This window comes from Cryptotermes secundus, unplaced genomic scaffold (assembly GCF_002891405.2).
Source record: "Cryptotermes secundus unplaced genomic scaffold, Csec_1.0 scaffold373, whole genome shotgun sequence".
NCBI lineage: Eukaryota > Metazoa > Arthropoda > Insecta > Blattodea > Kalotermitidae > Cryptotermes > Cryptotermes secundus.
In genome coordinates, this window is record NW_019720165.1 from 706,886 (window position 1) to 727,775 (window position 20,890).

At 39.4% G+C, this 20,890-nt stretch overlaps 2 protein-coding genes across 11 annotated transcripts in view; one reads left to right on the plus strand and one right to left on the minus strand.

The window, feature by feature from the left end:
- Nucleotides 1-20,890, minus strand: part of LOC111867280 (protein abrupt) — a 460,728-nt gene that overhangs the window by 342,150 nt on the left and 97,688 nt on the right. The window lies entirely within an intron of this gene.
- The window catches only part of LOC111867257 (voltage-dependent L-type calcium channel subunit beta-1), a 368,762-nt gene that overhangs the window by 258,497 nt on the left and 89,375 nt on the right, over nt 1-20,890 (plus strand). For 2 of the 10 annotated variants that reach the window (XR_002843315.2, XR_002843316.2), the window contains exon 1: nt 1,146-2,000. The exons of 3 other annotated variants lie outside the window; for them this stretch is intronic. Coding sequence is in view for 3 of the 7 variants with exons in the window: in XM_023856940.2 (XP_023712708.1) it covers nt 1,701-2,000 (300 nt within the window). In the remaining 4 variants the exon portion in view is untranslated. Of the gene's footprint in view, nt 1-1,143; nt 2,001-20,890 lie in introns of those variants that run through there. 5 more of the 10 variants (XM_033752644.1, XR_002843305.2, XR_002843321.2 and 2 more) reach the window with 5 other exon arrangements.

Genomic DNA, 20,890 nt, shown 5'->3' on the forward strand with positions numbered 1-20,890 from the left:
CTGCCAGCCTTAAGCTCCGCCCCCCCCCCCGGATTATTTCTGGTACTCATTTGTGCTAGAGGCTGAGTGGATACCAAGGCCACAGTGCCGCTGGAAATATTAAGTAAATTGAAAAATTCGATAACCTCATCGGGGAATGGAACTCACGAACTTCAGGTTTGTTACATAGTGCCTCAATCAACTGCGCTACCGCGTGCCCTTAATAACCCAAAGGGAAATTAAAAAGTAAGCATGAGTAAAGGGAAAACAAAAACAATGAAAACAATGCAATTTATATAATAATAATTTAGAGCAATATATTTGCTATTAGTTCCATAAAATGCTGGAAAATTCTTGAGTAGCTACAGAATTGGCGGCTCCTCAAGAAGGGCTCAGCTCCATGAGTAAGTAAGTTCAGTTTTAAACAGACCACAAAGCAACTGAACAGCTATACATAATCTTGGGTATTACTACCTTCCTGGATTAATTTTTATTTTAGAATATTATACATGGAGAAAGTTAGAAATCAATTATACAAAGTCCAATGCACCATCGTCAGAACTCTTTAGAACGTTAATTAAGCTTGGTAGTTGTCTACAGGCCTTTACGGTTGGAACGAGAGGCTATCTATATTTGCCATTATATTCTCAAAATTTAATCTTATTTAAGCTCTTTCTTTGCCTCGTTTTTCTCTGAATGTTGGTAACGGGCAGTTTCAAAAATGCGCCTATAAACGCCATCATATTCTTCCGTTTGTCTGTCTGTCCGTTCGCATGTAACAACTCAAGATCTGCTGAGGGGATTTTCATTAAACTTGATATTATGGAGTTCTGTTAAGGTTTATCTCTACTTTCTATGCTTGGATAAAAGTACATAAAAATAACGGATATTCTGTCCGAACACCTACACGCTTTGGGCTTATCTTTAGAATAACTCGGTAAATATTTATCGGAATGAAAAATAATTCTGAACAGACGTTGTACAGATAAACGAAACACGTATTTTTCTGACAAGTTCACATTCTTCCTAAAGTTTTACGAATTTCCAGATAATTAAACAGAAGAGAAAGAATTCGCCAAAATTGTTATACAATTCGTACATTTCCTAACATATTTTATTTCATCTCAAAGGTAGGCATATACACACAACCACCCCCACCAGAGCACTAAAATGGAAGAGGTTTGCCTGTCAAGTTTTCAATCGATACCAACGCATGCGCAGAAAAATTTAGCAGCAGTAGAGACAAACTGGTACATTGAGTACAGAACTAGCGAGGATATACAACACGCATTACACAACCCGTCTGGCATTCAAGACACACAGAATAGAAGTGGTATACAAGTCTACGCCATTTTATTTATTTCTGTTATCGTGGTTTGTTATTATTTGCGTGGGCTAGAAGCCATATTTTGATTAACGGTTGCTACAAGCTAGGTCAGAGTGTCGGTGGTAGGTCCAGTAAAAAAAAACGGATCCAGTTGTGAACCTGTCCTCATCAAGAACAGTTTGTGAACTTGCTATGAAGACAACAGATTGTGAACTGATTTACGTTTCATGAGAATTCAGTGGGATTATATGTAAGTTAATGGAAATAGAAGTGTACACTAAGTGAGAGTGTTTTTTATAATTAGCAAATTTATTAAATTCCTTTAACTTTTTAAAATTATAGTAACAGTGAAGAACATTGTAACGAAGACAAGAGATAATGCCTTGCTACCTCAATGTTATCTGAGATCCCTTGGAACACCATAATCCAGACTGTAGTGAAACTGGCATCCATATTGCTCAAACGTTACCAAGATGATGTCAACAGCAACCGACCATATTGTGAGCAACTTCTGCACAATCCACTCCTGCAATCACTATTATTATGCTTTCTTTTACTAGGAGCTAGTGTTAAAGACAGTTTAAAAACGGCCGAATACATGGTGCAGAAGCGAGAGGCGGGAGCATGTCGTAACATGATTGGCTACAGCAGCCACCAATACAGTCAGCAGGGCTACAATAAGCTCTTCACACAGGTAACACTTTCTAACAGGCCTGCCAATATAGTGATTCATTTATTTTTCAATCTTGATAGTATCGTAGAAAAAAAAAATCCATCCTGTAAACGGTTTTGTTCTATGGGAAAAAAGTAAAATATAAAGTTCTCCCTGCGCTTAACTAATTAAGCAATACGTCATGAAGGCGTATGAGGAAGTGAATGTATATATTCACGTTTTCTTGAACTCAGTTGTGCTTTGAGGTGATGGTAAACTTCGCGCCTCGGCCTCTTTAACCTCGGGGAAAGAGCCCCCGGTTATCATTAAATATGAGTTTGGGTGGACCCCAGAGCCGGTCTGGACAAGATAGAGAAGTGAAAATTCGTAACTACTGGGATTTGAACTCCGACCCCTCGGTGGTCAAGCCCGTAATCAGTCGCCATAACGACTGCGCTATCCTGGGCCTTTCAATTATTTCGAGAGAGTAACATTTAAACAAATACAAAATAACTTCTGCTGGAAGCTTCCATTAGTCTTAGGGCAAAACTAAGGGCCGTGCCACAGCTCAAGCGCTTAGTCCCTGGCTTCCCACCGCGGCGGCCCGGGTTCGATCCCGGGTCTGGTCAAATGTGATTTGTGGTGGACAAAGTGGAGCTGGGGCAGGTTTTCTCAGAGCACTTCGGTTTCCCCAGCCAATCTTCACTCCACCAATTGCTCCACAATCACCCTCACCTATCATCTGGGGCTGGTACAATAGGCCAGAAGTGGCCGCAGTACAAGGGACTTAGTTCCACCCCACTAGCAATAAAAATAATAGGGCAAAACAGATAAGCGATGTAGAGTCAGAAAGAAAGGCAGAATCTTTTATCCCCTTTAATATTAAGTTACTGTGTTCCAATTTTTTGCGTGTGAGTGTCAAAGATGAGTGTGCTTCAGTGGGAATGTAGGTCAGACCGTTTGTCGCTTATCTACAAACTATCCAGGAATTTACCCATTGCTAATGATGAAAATGATAAGCGACACTCAGGATAAATGGCACTAGTCGAAAATGTACGAGAACGCATGTACCACTTGCATGCAAATCAACTATCCTCTCTGTGAGCCTGCTTGCTCTGAAAGCCTTGTATCTGTGAAACAAGTTTGGCACTTCATTCTGAATCAGACTGTACATGCCTTAGAGACGCGTTCCATGCACTTCATCTTCACTGGCCCCCGTTTTCAAGAACTGAACATGCAGATATATTACAGAGACATAAATTATCTTTCCTTGTATTCTGGTAAAAATTGTTGAAACAAAAATATATTTCATAAAATCTTCTGTTATCGGTGAGAAATGTATTTTAATATAATTTGTTATTCGTATTTTATATTATTAAAAATGTTTATTACAATCATTACATATCTGAACTAAAAACCATCAAAATTTCATATTTAATTATATCTTATTATTTGAAAATTAATAGTTCATTTGTCTCCGTATTCATAAATTGGAGATATTAAGTCCTGTTTTTCTAAATAAAATTATTCATATACTAGACTTAAATTAAGTAAGATCCCTTCAGTAGAATACTTGATTGTTTCTTGAATTTCTTTAACAGCTAATCGACTATCAGCTTCTCAAGAATGACTCTGTTCTACGGAATTAGTGGATATTTCCGATACATAATATGTGGGGGGGGGGGTACCCGGATGGAATCTCCGACCGACCTAAGATTATTTATTTTTCTTTATACATTTCAAATATATTCTTTGAGCTTCGCCCTAATTCATAACTGTCACCATCATCGTACCTAAGGTAACCTACACAATTAAAAATAAGTCCCCGAAAACCTACAAGAATCTTACCATTAGGTGCTTATGTTTTCTTGGAGCTGTTTATAGATGTGGAGAACACACCATAGAACAAAGCCATTTACTTTAATTTTATTGACTGAATACTGTCAAATTCTCTATACCAACCAATACCTCAAGCTACGTTTATAGAAATTATAGATATTGCTTCTGCCAGCCATACTTCTTTCTTCCTCTTTTTTTTTTTTTGCACGGTTTATTTGAAATAATTTGCAATTGCTTAAAAATTGAAATTTAATTTATTTTCGGTTAATTTTAAAAATCTTTATCAAGAATCTTAAGTTATTTAGCGTAGAACGCGAGATTTAGAATTAGATGAATCTACAGTGGCGTATTTCAAGGTAGTATCTCGGCATTTTTCTGGAGAACCTAAAGAGAACAGCGAAAACCATCGAGGATAATCTGTCCCAATTGATAAGGAGCAGCCTTTAGTTTCGGGAGTGGACCAAGTGATTCTCTGTCACTATACCTGCAGTGTATCTTCAAAGTATTGGGCCCGTCTAGTGCTCAGCCTGTTCCAGACTCCATCTCGGTTGTCTGTGTTATTTATTTATGTTATTTAACGACGTTCCATTGGCTGAGACTACATAACGTCAGATGGTAGGATAGTTTAATGAATGATGAATAAGACAGGGTGTGGGAGAAGGTGGCAGTGGTCTAGTGTCCCGACATATGCCAGAAAGGAGCCAAGAAAGCCTCAGATAGGGTAATCGATATCCCATTATTGATTCGAATAAGGCACCTCCTACATACAAGATATAAAGCTTTCATTACCGCCTGAGCAATTTCGTTTCATCCTGCCAATGTCATTAAAACATAAAATAAAAAAAATAAACCTAAGCTGGCCATGTTATCGCTCCTGCAGTATTTACTTTGGACAGTATCCCTTGTCCGTATTTTAAACGTTTAAAAATTACGACGTTTCAAAGATTGATTCAATTTCCATCTTCAGGTAAAACACAGATAAAGGGGGGACACGAGGTGTCCGATTGATCAACTTGAAATTACAAATGCTGGCCAAAATTAAGAGGGGAACTCTTTCCATTCATTTGAAAGGGAATTACTGTGAACCTTAATCGAAACCTATTAAATACGCAAAAAGTAAAAAAAGTAAAGCTATCCCTGTACCAGGCCATGAAGGCCCATAGGGTTGTGAGACGTTGAGGGTCCCACATTATCTAGACAATCGGCTCAAAGATGGCGGTAAGGTTGTCAGCCTTACACGCGGGCCACGCTTTACACCTCAGGAAAATTATTTAATTAATTCCTGGTACTCATTTCTGTTAGAGGCTGAGTAAACCCCAGGGCCATAGTACGACTGGAAGGATTAGGTCAACTGAAAAAATCCAATGACTTAAACCCGGGACCTTCCGGCTTATAGCACAGTGCCTCAAGCAACTACGCTACCGCGTGCCCCCATTAAATACGCATGTGTTCATAAACTTATTATTTGACGTCATTTTAATTTTAAGTAACAAAATAAAATCAGCTTTATAGAGTTTATGGATCAGCAGATAAATGCATGATAGCATCCGATTTTTAACATTAAGTCTGTGGAAAATTAAGGTTTTATTTTGCGTTATCGCGCTAAGCAGCCCCCCACCACAAGAAGGGAACTACCGCACAAATCGAATTGTACATGAGTATGAAATATATATCAAGCAATGGGCAACTTCATTATGTAATGCTGCAACAGCTGTCAGAAACGCACACAGATGAATATGAAATTATACCGTTCAATAAGCAGAGAAGATACAACCGCTGAAGGGAAGAAACTAAATATCATAATTTCTTCGTTTTTACTGTGATAGACTGAGTTTCAAACCAGCTCTTTCCTGCACTAGTTTCAGAATGAAGTAACGCATTTCTCAGAATAACTTTCGAATGGATTCCCCGATTTTCATTAACCAGGATAAGCATGTTATTTGAGTTCGAAGAGATACCAGATAACTGTAATTACCACTGGCGCTGACACAGAGATACTTTCTGAAGGCAACGTGGAAGATCACAGGGCGGGAACGATTATATTGACAAAGATTTTTCGTGATTTATACCGATCCATAAAAAGTAAATTCTGGGATTTTTATCTTAAAAAGGAAAGCCAGGACCCTTCCCAGTTTAGTTTTATATTTAACAAATATACCGCGCATTGTTGTACGCTGTATGATTGAGTAGTTGATCTGTCGCGAAATAAGAGAATAAGCATCTATCTTCGAAGATACAAATATGATAAAAATTTCACTCAAAAATATGTAGCTATGAATGTGGGATTCGAGGATTCCTTGGTGGTCAAGATGAATATATTGTTCTTATACTCTGGTAGACGGCTGTTAGTCTTCCAGGCAAACATATGTCTGCCATCCCCACATGCAGGACGGAGTGGAGATAGTATGAAATATTGGTGACCACATATGTGAATATGGTGCCTCGGAGCTAACTGAGAAAAAATTGCCGGAAAAATTATACTCAAAGTTGTAATGAGTAAATGAGCAGCATAGTAACGTCACAATAACCCCATTTCGGTAATCTACAATTGCCATGTTCCAGTCTACTTCAGTAAAGCAGCTGTAGTATTAAAGAGACACAAAAGGTTCAGGTTAACTCGTGTGATTGACTCACATCTATCTATCTATCTGTCTGTCTATCTGTCTACGTGTCTATATCTATCTATCTATCTATCTATCTATCTATCTATCTATCTGTCTGTCTGTCTATCTATCTATCTATCTATCTGTCTGTCTGTCTATCTGTCTACCTGTCTATCTATATCTATCTATCTATTTATCTATGTCTTTCTATCTATCTATCTATCTACCTATCTGTCTGTCTGTCTGTCTATCTATCTATCTATCTGTCTGTCTGTCTATCTGTCTACCTGTCTATCTATATCTATCTATCTATTTATCTATGTCTGTCTATCTATCTATCTATCTATCTATCCGTCTGTCTGTCTGTCTATCTATCTATCTATCTATAGTTCTACAGCCCTTTGGACCTTGGGCAGATTTTTCAGTTTCTAAATTTATTCACAGTCGGTAGGACTCCTTGGACGGTAGATCAGCCCGTCGCAAGGTCGTTACCTACATACAGAACAACATAAATATAGAATAAACGCACACAGACATCCATGCCTCAAATGGGATTCGAGCCCACACCCTCAGTGTTTGAGAGGGAGAAGACGGTTCATGCCTCAGACCGCGCGGCCACTGTGATCGGCAAAGTGTATTAATAGCTGGTGCAAACGTCAGGAAGTTCATATTGTGGCATGCCGCCAGAAAGCCGGAATGATTGAGTGAGATCAGGGTTGATTTTTTAGGCAATGAACAACGTTCCCGCGGCAACAGCTTATCATGGGACTAGTATACATGCACTTCCATGGAAACACTTGGCTAGACAAATAAGTTATGGAAAAATTGGAGGTGTTTCCGTGGTAACGCACGCATAAACAGTAGATTACCACGGAAATTAAATACTAAACTGTTCGGGGAGGTGTCTGGTATTTGGTACGCCAAGAACCTACCTCAGGGAGATTACACCAGATATGGCCAGGTAAGATCAGACCAGGTCGAAGATCAGAGCAACGATCAGAATGAGAAGAGAGACCAGTGGTGAGTGGAGAAGAGCAAAGAAACCCGCTCGGTAAATATCAGATCAAATATAACGAGATCGGACTTGAAACCAGATAAGATGAGAGGTCAGACGAGAGACGATGGACTGGTCAGGTCGCATCGCCTAGAAGAAGTCATGTCACAGTGACTGTAAGTGTAGAAGGCATGTCACAGTGACTGTAAGTGTAGAAGGCATGTCACAGTGACTGTAAGTGTAGAAGTCATGTCACAGTGACTAAGTGTAGAAGTCGTGTCACGGTGACTGTAAGCGTAGAAGTCATGTCAAAGTGACTGTAAGTGTAGAAGTCATGTTACAGTGACTGTAAGTGTAACTGCAAACGAGTAGCCCAATAAAGCAGCTTCGTTTAAGCCGCAACCCAGTAATTATTTGTCACGGAACCCCTGACACGTGACAATATCATTATTTGTGCTTTAAAAAATTAAAAATTCATAACGATATAAACGAGCACAAGCATAGGCCCTACGTCCACTTCATCCTATTTTGAGTAACAAGTAGCACAGTAACGAAAAGAGAGGTTTGTAGTTCACATGGCGGTGAATATTGAGATTACAGCCCTCTCGAGTGTGATGCCGTGTAATTTTGTAGACACTATATGTCACGTGTTCAGTCCCACAAAGTCATAATCTTAAAAAAGTAATGACCGGTTTGTTCTCATTCCATGAACGCAAATAGAATCTGCATTTTTTTACACACATCTAAGTAATTTCCGACGAGGTTATAATATTTTTATTACCACATTTATTAAACATAATCTGCTCTGTCTGCAATAAATGTATATGTGCCCTGTGAATAAACGCGCGAATGAGTTATGCCCAGTGTGGCGTAACTCTTGTACGATATAATAAAGACATAAAAAGATTATCGCATAGTTGAACCAAAGAAATTTTATGAAAAACAACTGACAAGAAATTGGAGTGCACCACAAAATTAGTCTTCATATAATGTGTCTTTAATGTGGCTGCACATTAGCTGATCTTTTTAATGCAAGTATATAGCAAAATGTTATATTATATTTACTTATATAAAGTGAGTACAATATTCCTTACGAGAGCGGAACTATTTATCCCAGATTATTTTTCTCAGTTCCTCAAGTATTTTAATCCAGAATTAAGTTCGTAAGGAACTGATGCAATCGCGGGCGATGGACAGATAATCCTGACTTTTTCCCTTGATTCTCCTCACAGTTTTCCAGAACTCGTAATTCTGGAACATTTATGATAAACAGGCAAAGGCCTTTGTAAGAGGAGCACCGATCAAACATGGCGGTCGAGATATCAGCTGATTCGCATTCCGAACATGCTGGAGAATATCGGCCTGAAGACTCGATATTCTGACAGATTTGTGGCGGTTTTCTTCATTCCACCTAAGCAAATACCGGAATATAACTGCAAATTAGGCCAGAACCACTTCGTTTCACAGAATTTCCAATTAATTTATCACTAATCGTCTCATAATTCGATGATTTAAGTCTACAATCAGACACGTTGACAGCGTAGTTAATTAAACCATAAATAAGCAAGCATAGAATTTTTTCCCCCTTGGCACTACAGCCCCAGTGGGCCTAGGCCTACCTCCATGAACTTCTCCGTTCACTTCGGTTTTTCTAGATCTTACACATTCGGTAGGACTCCTTGGGCGGGTGATCAGCTCGTCACAAGGCCTCTACCTGTATACAAACACAGAAAAACGCACACACACAAACTAAACATCCATGCCTGAGTGGGATTCGAACCCACGATCCCTGTTTCCAAGCGAGCGAAGACATTACATGCCAAGCATAGCATTAGCTGACAAATATAATGAAGTAAGTACGAAGCAGGGGAGAATGGGACAGAGCAGATCGTTTGCAAAACATTTCCGCCGTATAAAGGGATTACAAAGGCTGTAACTCTGTAAGCCATGTCACGCATATATTCAAACAGATCTTACAATCGCTCTGCAGTGAGCCTCCTAAATAGCCATAACCTGTTGACAAGGTTCCTGCTATTATCCAGTGAAGCAGAGCTGTCGGTGTCCTGTCCTCATGGATTAGGTAAGTTGTTAATAATTTCGGCCTCAAAATTCCTTTTTCTAGTATCTCCATATCTCGCATATTATTCGCCCTATCTGACCGCCTCTGTGGTCTAGTGGTAAGGGTTCCTACCTACAGATCCACAGGTCCCGGGTTCGATTCCCAGCGCTACAACATTTTCTGAGAAGTAGTGCGTCTGGTACGGAGTCCACTCAGCCTCCTGAGGATAATTGAGGAGATATTTCAAGGACCTCTGGATCTGTAGCCAGGAACTCTGACCACCAGAACACAGAGGCAGTCTGCTCTTTGATGACGATGCTAATAAATCATTGGAACTAGGCATGTGAAATTCTCTATGGCGATAGTTCATAAATATGTCGATGAATTATGCGAGTATATGAAATGTTTTGTTAGTACAAAAATATAAATAGGGTGAAGGTTCTAAACTCTGAGGTTATAATTGACAAATTTAATGTAAACAGAATCTGTAACAAAGTAAAATATAAATATAAATGCTCTTCGCAAAATTAAAACGTAGTAACAACAATTAAATCAATAGATCAACACGACAAGGGATGTGTACAATAGGAAGTGAACTTGTGAATTCTGTTTGAAACTCGTGGCTTGTACGAGCACAATTCAATGAGTAAATGAGTTAGAGACGGAATAAGAAGGAGAAAGGAGGATTTGGGACCAATCACAGTTAAGGGCAAAGAAGACAAAATAGTCTGAAGTAATAATAAAATTGTGATAATAACAGTTCAATTCTTTATTTTTACGTGTTGATCTCAGCAGCCAATAGCCATTTACAGACTCGGTATGAATACATAACAAAGAAAGCATAGCGACTAAACGAATAAAAATAGAAGTTGAAATCAATTAAAGTTATTTAAAATTAAAAATAAATTTCTAAAAATATATGCAGATTTGTAAACTCCACTAACAAAGGAAACATATCTAGCTGAAGGACAGTGACTGAGGAGCAACTGGACTGGGCACGCACCAAACAGGAACATGAATACCGACTGTTTCTAGAACAGAGATACAACATTCTGCGTCGTTATGAACATTTATTAAAAACAGTGCATCTGAGTTACGATGTCTATAAATTTAATGCTTTTCTTTTTTATTGCTAGTAGGGTGGGACTAAGTCCCTTGTACTGCGGCCACTTCTGGCCTATTGTACCAGCCCCAGATGATAGGTGAGGGTGATTGTGGAGCAATTGGTGGAATGAAGATTGGCAGGGGAAACCGAAGTACTCGGAGAATACCTGCCCCAGCGCCACTTTGTCCACCACAAAACCCACTTGACCAGACCCGGGATCGAACCCGGGCCGCCGCGATGGGAAGCCAGCGACTAACCGCTATGGCGCGGCCCAATTTAATATTCATAATAAATTATCATAATGATACTGAATATTATTGCGAAATAGATAATTGAGGAGCTATGTCAAGGAAATAGCGGCTCCGGTTTAACAGAGATTAACGGCAGTGGGGATCCGTTGCGCTGACCACGTGAAACCCTCTATCCGCAAAAGTTAGCACTAACTTCGCCGACTAGCGACGGTCGCTCGGTCGGTATAGTTCGTTTGCGGACTGCAGTCCACGGAGAATTATTGTAATAAGAACTGCAAATTTTCTTGCAAACTGCACTCAGGTTTATTCTAGTGAGTAATCGGTCCAATAGAAGCATATCCAAACTCTGACCTGATCAAGCTAAAATACATCAGTAAAGCTGCCTGCTTGTGGTGGAAAGTGCAAATGTAACATTGCGAATTAACCTTAGTAGTTTCATTGCATGTGAAAAAAGAAAATAAACTTAAGGATTCAAATAACGGATACAGTCAATATGTGCACCAAAACCTATAATAGTCACTTTACAACATAAGAACATTTCCCGTAATATACTGATATAAGGATAGAAGTGACAAGAAGACGAGGAAGAAGACGTAAGAAGATGCTGGATGACCTTGGGGACAGAAGAGGATACTGTCATTTGAAGGAGAAAGCTCTAGATCGCATCAAGTGGAGGAATTGTTTTGGAAGAGACTGTGGACCTGTCATCTTGACAGATTACTGATGATGATACTGATAACGAAGCACGTTTATTTTCCAGGCGAAACAAATAACAGGAATTTAACTTCCATCAATTTTTCTGAACGCCAATCGCATACGCAATTAACAACCGACTATAGAATCAAGCAATCTCTGGGTGATTTAATAACTCGATAAATCTTAAAGTCACTGGCAAAACGAAGATAGTGCAATTAATTACACCACATATTTCGCAGAATTATCGAGTTTTTAGAATTTCCAGTTTTTTCTATGCATTGATACTCATGAACTTGGTTTTGCTGGCTAGGTTTGTGGCATAAATTTCTACTTCCATTAACATCCTAGTTCCACGAACGTGCGTGCTTTATTACAATTTTTATTGCTTATTTTCCTGTTATCTCCCTCCGAATTAGCCTGGTCTCAGGTACTTAAATAGCTGTAATGAATGTGACAGGGGCTGTCCATCGACTATGGTTAGCTCGTTCTAAGGCTGATAACCGCTTGAACCGCAGCTGAATAATTGGCCGCGAGCGACTCGGCAGCCGAGCCGCGATAGTGGGTTATGCACCATATACACTAATACAACTAACGGACTCGCGCGACAAAGAGCGGCTAGCCGCTCGCGACTAGTCGCGTCAGTGGGTCATCATCAGCCTAAGGGACCCAACAGTGTGTCTCGTCCCCTCACCTGAAGACGGAAACAGATCCAGTTTCCGAACCTTCTGTGTTCTAGACAGAATTAGTGGGTTTTTGGAATTTTTCCATCGTCCGGAATTCTAGGTAAATGAGGACACGACGTTTCGGAAACTGGATCTGTTTCCGTCTTCAGGTGAGAAAGGAAGACACCTACTCAGCTGGGGCTCTTAGAAAGAGGTAATTTCAATCAATCCAGTGATTGAGATTATCTCTTTCTAAAGGGCCGAAACGTCGTGTCCTCTATTATATAGAATTCCGGACAATGGAAAAAGTCCAAAAACCAGTAATTCTGTGTGTCATCCACCATCGTCAGAACTCTTCAGAATCTACTTCTGTTTTTTAGTTTCTAGAATATCGGACGATGGACAAAGTCCAAAAACCCAGTGATTCTGAGTGTTATACAGCACTGTCAGAACCTTTTAGAATCACATATTACATTCATAACATATTACAAAGCAATAGTCCCAAGACTTGCCCTTGAGGCACACCTGACAACACAACAAAAGGCGACATGACTACACCAAGAAAACGTACACGTGCCTGTTTCTTAAGTAACTGCCTTACAAATTCAAGCAGACGGGTGATCATCCACAATTCATGAAGAAACGGTGAATGTTCAATTATGTCAAAATCATTACTAAAATCAAGACAAATAGAGTCAGTTTGATATTGTGAACCCGCTAAAGGAGCAACAAAATAGAGGAAGGTCACTAAATTGGTAACAGCAGATTTGGAGTTAATGAAACCACGCTGGGAAGAATTATGCTTAGATTAAAATGAAGTAAGAAAAGCTGTAATGTTCAACAAATTCAGAAACTCTGTGAAAATTATTAAGAATGGCTACTTGCCTGGAATTCCCAAGAGGATAAATTTTGCCATTTCTAAAATAGGAATAATTGTTTCTTGCTTCCACAATTTAGATAAAATATCATGAGATAAGCTAAAATTAAAAATAAACTTGAGGACACGTCCAAAATTTCCAGTAGAAACGTCTGTAATAAATTAGATAAAACACCAAGCCCGACGGATTCCGATCTCCGCAGGTCATTTTGAACATCGGTGTTTGTGATGGTTGCTAAGAATAAAACTTCCACACGTTGGTTTAACAAACGAAGAAAAAGTTTCAGAACAGAAACTGCTGTGAACATACTGAAAGTATTTTGTGAAAGCCTCAGCAGTATCCAGGGTCTAGTTTGAAAAGTTCTACCGATTTCAAGCTGCAATAAATCACTATCTCCAGTCCTAAATTTAGTTATATTCCTCCGAAACTGCTTATGGCGAGATTGCGAATTTTCATCTACATATGTGAGACAACAAAGTTAGTCAAACTTCATGGTTTTAACAATTCTTTTTGCAGTAAATGGAAAATCTGTCATCAAAATATCAGTTTTGGACTTTTTTAAAAGTCTATAAAAATAACTCTTCTGTTCACTACAAAATCATAAGGAAGTAGCATATTTATGCTCCTTATGTACCCAGCAGGAATTGTTAAATCAATGACTTGCTTTTTTCTCTTTAAGATTCTCATAGTGGGGGGGTGGATTCCAGCTGGGTCCATTCGGCACGGCGGCCACTGATTGGCCTATTGTACCTACTCCGGGTGATTATGATGGAGAATTTGGTTGAATGAAGACTGGCAGGGGAAACCGAAGTACTCGGAGAAAACCTGCCCCAGCGCTACTTTGTCCACTACAAATCCAACTTGACTAGACCCGGGCTCGAACCAGGGCCGACGCGGTGGGAAGCCAGCGATTAATAGCTTGAGTTATGACACGGCCATTTTATTCCTTGGTTTACATCAGCATTTAATCTGTCAACAGTAGCATCAGCAGATGTTTCGTTACACAGAGAAACGCATCCTCAAGCAGACACTGAAATGTTTAGCTCTGCTTAGTTCCCAGCAGAATATATTTTAAAATTAACATTAAAATGTCATTACAGTGTCTAATTGGAATAATTCCATGGACGATAAAAAGAAAATTAAAAAGATGGGTTGAACTATGTTGCGTTCAGAAATATCAATCGAGAAGCCTAAAAAAAAGACACCAAAATAATTGCTACCACTGTCAGGATAATCATATTTACTTAAAGTTAAGAAACATTTCGCGAAATAAATCCAATCTCCTTTGAGATTAGCATCCGCATTGTGAATATTCCTCGAGATTTCGGGCAAAGTACACTTAGGTTCTTCTTCAGTTTCAATCCTGATGGCTGCATGAAGCACAAAATAAGCAGAAACTGGTGGAATTCTGGATAACTGAACGCAGACAGCTGTCAAAGCATCTTTGCATATCTTAACCGCCTTGTTCTTGGTAGCAGCCAATGACGTCACATCACGTCGTGTCAACGAACGACTCTTGCGCATGAGGTGACGCACTGGCTAGTTCGGTCGTGGAGATATTTGTCATATTCATTTTTAATATGGGTGTTCTTGCACAACTGTCGAACTTCTTCAGATAAATTGACAACCATTTCAGTAAAGTTCTCAATCATATTCTTAGTGCAAACACCATTCAGTCTGTCCGTCTCCAGCTGGAAATTTAGTGAATCAATATATCAGTTCGGGAAGAATAAGTTTCCTGTTAGGAAACACCAGCTTCTTACAAATCTCAGATATCGAAGTAGATCTAAGAGATGGAACGGAATTCTCTCCATCCGTAAATAAGAGCAGTTTTTCATACGGGCCCTCCATTGCAATTGGTCTCACTGCTTACAGCTTAAACTGAATACACTGCACGTTTCACTTTGAGAGAGGAACTATGAAGTCTGGCAAAGCAAGGCTCACCACAAAGTAGAAATGTCGTCTCTCAAAAAGAGATTTTATACATATATACAAATATCCGAACTAGTAGAAACTGTTCCGGACAATCGAAGCTGCGACTCATAGCTCCGAAATCCAGCAAATACTCAGTGGCTACAAATCGACACTGAACTCATTAAGGAGCACGAAATAATTACGTCTGCTCAGAAAAAAGGTTGACAATAATAATAATAATAATAATAATAATAATAATAATTTCATAATCATAAATCTAAGTTGTTATTGATAACTGAGAAACGTAAAGTATAGATATTTAGAAATAATAATAATTCAGTTTAATTCTAGTTGATGTACACGCAAATAATAATAATTATAGCATATTATAAAATTCGATTAAGGAGAACGTTCCTGGCTCCGAATACGTCAACATTCCTGCATATGACATTAGCAGCTGCTGCACATCTAGCAGAGGGACAGTCTTTACATGAGGAGCGAACACTGAACTAAGCAAAGTCTCTGATATACCGAGCAGGTACTCGGAGACGAATAATACCGTATTTACGCATGTATAGGCCGCACAGTTTTTGGCAAAAATTCAAGAGGAAAACTGGGGTGCGGCTTATATTCGAAATATTCGAAATCACACTTCATTAAAAAAATTATATTTGCCAAGTTTCGGAATAATTTCTACTCCTGAAATAATGTTCCAAGAAAATTATTTTTTCTATAATTTATGTCTGAAAATTGTGCTGCGGCCTATACATGCATAAATACGGTAATAATAAGTCCTAGGATTCATAATTTCATTCTGATACTCTCGATAGTAATTAATAATTTTGAATTACTAGAGCAATTACGCAACCGTATCTTAAGTATTGATATGTACATTTATAGTATACCGAGCTAGAAGTCTAAGCACGCGACATTCGGTCGATGAACCCTTGTCTTTGTTGTAACGCTAGAACACAATCAGATTTAAACACAAAAAAGCTGCAGGCTATACAGGGCACATTAAACACAAATTAAATAACAAAAGAAATTGCTCTCTTATCGTGCATTGTACGGGAGATATTCAAGATATGCTGAGGATCCATATTATTATATATAAGCCATGGTATTCACGTATCAATGTTGGACAGGAGACAAACGATCGTAAAGCGTGCCTACTTCAAACGGTTCTTTTCGAGTTTATGTTCGACTTCACTAGAATTGCAGCCAGCGACAGTCTACATATTAAACCAATTGAACCTCAATTTAGCACCTAATTTATATTTTGGCAGTTGCGGTTCCTCCACAGAAGACATTAAATTTAGAGGTCATAGCTCAGACAGGTTATACGGGGAATATCCGGAAAGTAAAGATACAAGTCCAGTAAAAATGCAAGGGATTTTTTTTTTCAGAAATGGCAGTGCTGCCGTGTGAGATAGGAACCGGATGACAGGGCAGAGTTCACCGGCCACAGTCACGGCAACGTTCTACTAGCAGTTTGTGTTTAAAATGGCCGTGTCGATTCAAAATCCCGCCAAATGTGAGGTTCGTGCAGTAATTCGTGAAAGGAGAAACTGCTGCTGAAATTCATCGCAAATTTGTTTCTGTTTAAGGAGAAGATGTTATGAACAGGCGAAAAGTGGCAAAATGGAGTCGTGAATTTGAAGCGGGAAGACGTGATGTTCATGATGAAGGCCATCCGTTGTCACTGATGAAATCATCCAAAGAATTGATGAAAACATTCGTGCTGACAGACGTTTAACTATCGATGAACTTCATTAGCAATATCTAAGAGAGCAGTCGGGAAATTTACACGAAGCTGGAATAAAAAAGAAACACGTTGCAAGGCTCACTAAGTGCATTGCGATCAATGGTGACCATGGTGAAAAGTAAATAAAGGTGTGTTGTAAAAGAGCTACAAATAAATAAATATAATACTTTATAAATATTTTCTGGACTTTGTATCTTTACTTTCCGGATATCTTTCGTAATTACATGATGGAATTTCCTTTATATTACATTCAATCATCATAATTAACAAGCCTACAGAGCTTCATTTGTGAAAACTGCTGCGCAGTGGATAAACGTGAGGTTTACGTCGACGAACCGACTTCAGATTTTACTAATATATTTTCACGTGTTTGAGTGACTGCGACGCGAACACATCCAAAACAACAAATGTTGTTACTTTTAGCATAATTTTCTTATTTTGAAAAAAAAAAGAGGCTTATGAAGTCACATATCTGTCCGTATGTCTGTGTACCCTAACTTTTTCGGTTTAAATGCGGTCCATGTCAAATCAAAGGAAATTAGGAGGTCATTTCTTCTCAGAACTTCATGTTATATAGTGAATCAACTACAAGGACAGAGATAACTGAATTCGGAAACTGTGTATGGTAATTACAGACTCCTTAGCGTCTTTATGTTAATATCTAAGAGCTGAGAAAATATTCAGAACCCGTGAAGAAACAGTCCTCAAAACTATGAACAGACAGTCAATATTCGAGTATTTAGACACGAAAAAGACATGAGAACTATGAATACACAGTCTATACATCTTGTAAGTCAGAGGACCTCAGACCAGTGAGGATCTGAACATTCCAGGCAGAACGCACATGGTAACTAAGAAGAGACAGACCATGTCTCCAACCAGGAGGGACCAGAGATTCGTAAAAGAGAGCCATTACTTCTTGTAATTGAACTGGCCCGAGACCTATGAAAAGATCCGAACATCTTGAGACCTGTGACGTTTGAAGAGATCACTTGAAGATCTTTGAACACAACTGATTTCAGACATGTAAAAAGACGGTTCGTACATCTTGGGACCTCAAAATTGTGAAGAAGCGACTCAGACTTCTTGAGACAGGACAAACCTGGGACCTACGAAGGGACATTCCATATACCTACGGACAGATAAGAGATCGGCGAAGAGAAAGTTTGTACGTCGTGAGACCGACAGACGCCCATATTTCTCACCGACGGAGTAGACGTCATGCCTATTACGTGACGACAACAATGATGATGATAATGATAATGCTAATGCAGTTTAGTCTTCAGTGTCATGTATTTCGTTTTAAATTTAAATCAAATGTTTGCATTGCAAAGTGAAATATGACTCCACATCCTTTGATACATCACTCAAGCGAGTCATTACTGGGGCTCCGGTGTGAATAATGCATTAAGGACAACATGCACTGTGCAGCAACATAACTGACATCACGGGAAGCATTAGCGAAATGTTCTCTCTCCGATTAGACAAAGTCGTGCATGCATTGTGCTTGATACCTTGAAAACATCATTGCAGTTTTCCCCCAAGCGGACCTCTGTACCAGTGACGTACTAACATTTGTATTTGGGGAGTATTTGACTTATCTTGAAGTTTTCTACCATTTTCTCTATTCTCTTTAGGCGAAGCCCGAGAGGGTACCTTAAAGAAGGCCACAACTTACTTCAACCATGTCATTACAAGTTTACACTGCATGATCGTCTTCCATTTTATTTGATGCACTATCGCGTAAATAGTTGAAACAGTTCAGAACTAAATCAATAACTTCACTAAGGTCAATCGGTCTACATACTGCTAAATAATAGGTTACATATGAGGAAAGCAGTCTTCTGGGATTTGGCACCGCATATATGTGGTGTTAACCGACGTTTCGGAGGAAAGTATCGCCTCCATCTTCAGGGTAGAAGGAAAAATATAAGAAATCCGCAAGCGAAGAGACCGTGAGAACCAGTAAAAGCTTTCACCGGTTCTCACGGTCTCTTCGCTTGCGGATTTCTTATATTTTTCCTTCTACCCTGAAAATGGAGGCGATACGTTCCTCCGAAACGTCGGTTAACACGACATATACACGGTGCGAAATCCCAGAAGAGTGCTTTCTTCATAGTCACCGGCGTGAAAGCCTCAAATCTTAATAGGTTACATATTGTGTCAAGACACAAACGTTATGTCAAGAAAATGACAGAAACCGCCAAACATCGGAGTACCGTGATAAAATATTATTCCGGTAATTATTTAGAACGGAAACGTTGGTTAGAAGTGAGTAATACAGCCAATTAGACTTTCTGATTACTGAACTGCCTTGCTTAATAAATAAGAGACAATACATATTCAGCCCCAAAAGGATATGAAGAATAAATCTCAGACAGACAGACAGACAGTCAGACAGGTACTGTAGATGCACGAATGCATATATACCAAGTAGTTCATACATAGTCAAGCCTATGCGATGAACATGCAATGCAATTTCTATACACTGAACAATTTTCTGCAGCTATAAAGTTTTTCCACTTCCTGTGTCCTGTCTTGTGTGTGTGTGTGTGTGTGTACATCAGGTACAGAAATAGCTTTCGTGTGTCAGTCTTGGTTCAAAATGACGAAGAAATACACACCACAGATCAGGACTCAGGACCCTTGAATGGCTCCATGATGCCACACGTGAATGGGCCGCTCTCTTTTCATTCCCCTCAGTAAAGAGAAACCTTGCAAAGAAATGTGCAACTTTTCATTAGGGCAGTATTGTGTTGTCATGTTGGTGGGACTGCAGAGGAAGGAAGAGGTCGCCTCTTGGACTGGAATAACGTCACAATCGATAATGGCCCGCCGTCGACATGTGTCCACCCACTACAGCACCGAAGCGTTCATTCAGATTTCGGAAAGGTGGGAAGAACGCATTCACTCCATTTCAGATTTAGGTACTTTAACTTTATGGACACGACTGACTGTCTGGTTGGCTGGCTGACTCATTTGCTGACTTTTATCTGACTGATTGGTTGCTTTACTACCTACCTAATTGACTGAGTGACAGGCTAATATACCGTCTGTTCCACTGACTTACATTCAGAAGGAATGAGTAATTCACTCAAGTATTCACTTATACGCAGACACAACTAGAAGCTTTAACATAATTAATACACCATAAATAGCTCAACCGATATCTAAGCAGTATAAAAGTTAAAGAAAATAAAGCTATCCTTGTAAGAGGCCGTGAAGGCCCATAGGGTTGTTGAACGTCGAGGCTCCCAGATCATCTAGATAACTAACTCGCAGCCTTAGGCGCCGGCCGCCCTTTACCCCCAGAAAAATTCCTAGTAATCATTTCTGTTAGAGGCCGAGTCGACTTCAAGGCCATAGTGCGGCTGGAAGGATTAGGCAAATTGAAAAAAAAAAAAATCCAGTGACCTTATCGGGGTTTGGAATTCGCGGCCTTCCGGCTTGTAGCGTAGTACCTCAACCAACTACGCTACCGCGTGCCCCCCAAATCTAAGCAGTATCAGACATATTCATTTTCTACATAATATTTGGGTGGAAAATTATTTTCACCATTCAGAAGAGGATTTGACTAGAATTCTGGACACAATATGAATTGAAGCCAGAGATTGGTTCTTTTACTGAGGATTTTCGTGTTTTGCGTCAGGTCAAACAAAACAAATGCCGGGATAGCGACTAAAAATATGCCAAGACTCTGAGGGTCACGCCTTTCCAAAGTATTTATCCACATTCATCCTACTACAACTCATTCGACGATACACAGTATCAGCGGCTGATGTGCAGTGATAGGACGTTCCAACAATAGCAGAAAATGAGGAATGAAGATACAAAGAGGGGAGAGAAGGAAAGGACAAAAAAACAAAATACAGACAGAGACAAATTTGTAAGATTTGAAGTTTTCACGGCGGTGACTATGAAGATGTGGCGCCGTGTAGATATTGTGTAAATCGACGTTTCGGAGGAACGTCAGTATACACAATATCTGCACGGCGCTACATCCCAGAACACGGCATTCTTCAGAGATAAACTTTTGACAAGCTGTGTATGAATGAATGGAAGAGTATCTGACTAAGGACTGCGGCTAAAACAAAGACAAAAGTTGTGTGTTGGGGGGGGGGGGGGGGGCAATGAGGAAGGGTAAAGATAGGCTTATTAGGGCCGAC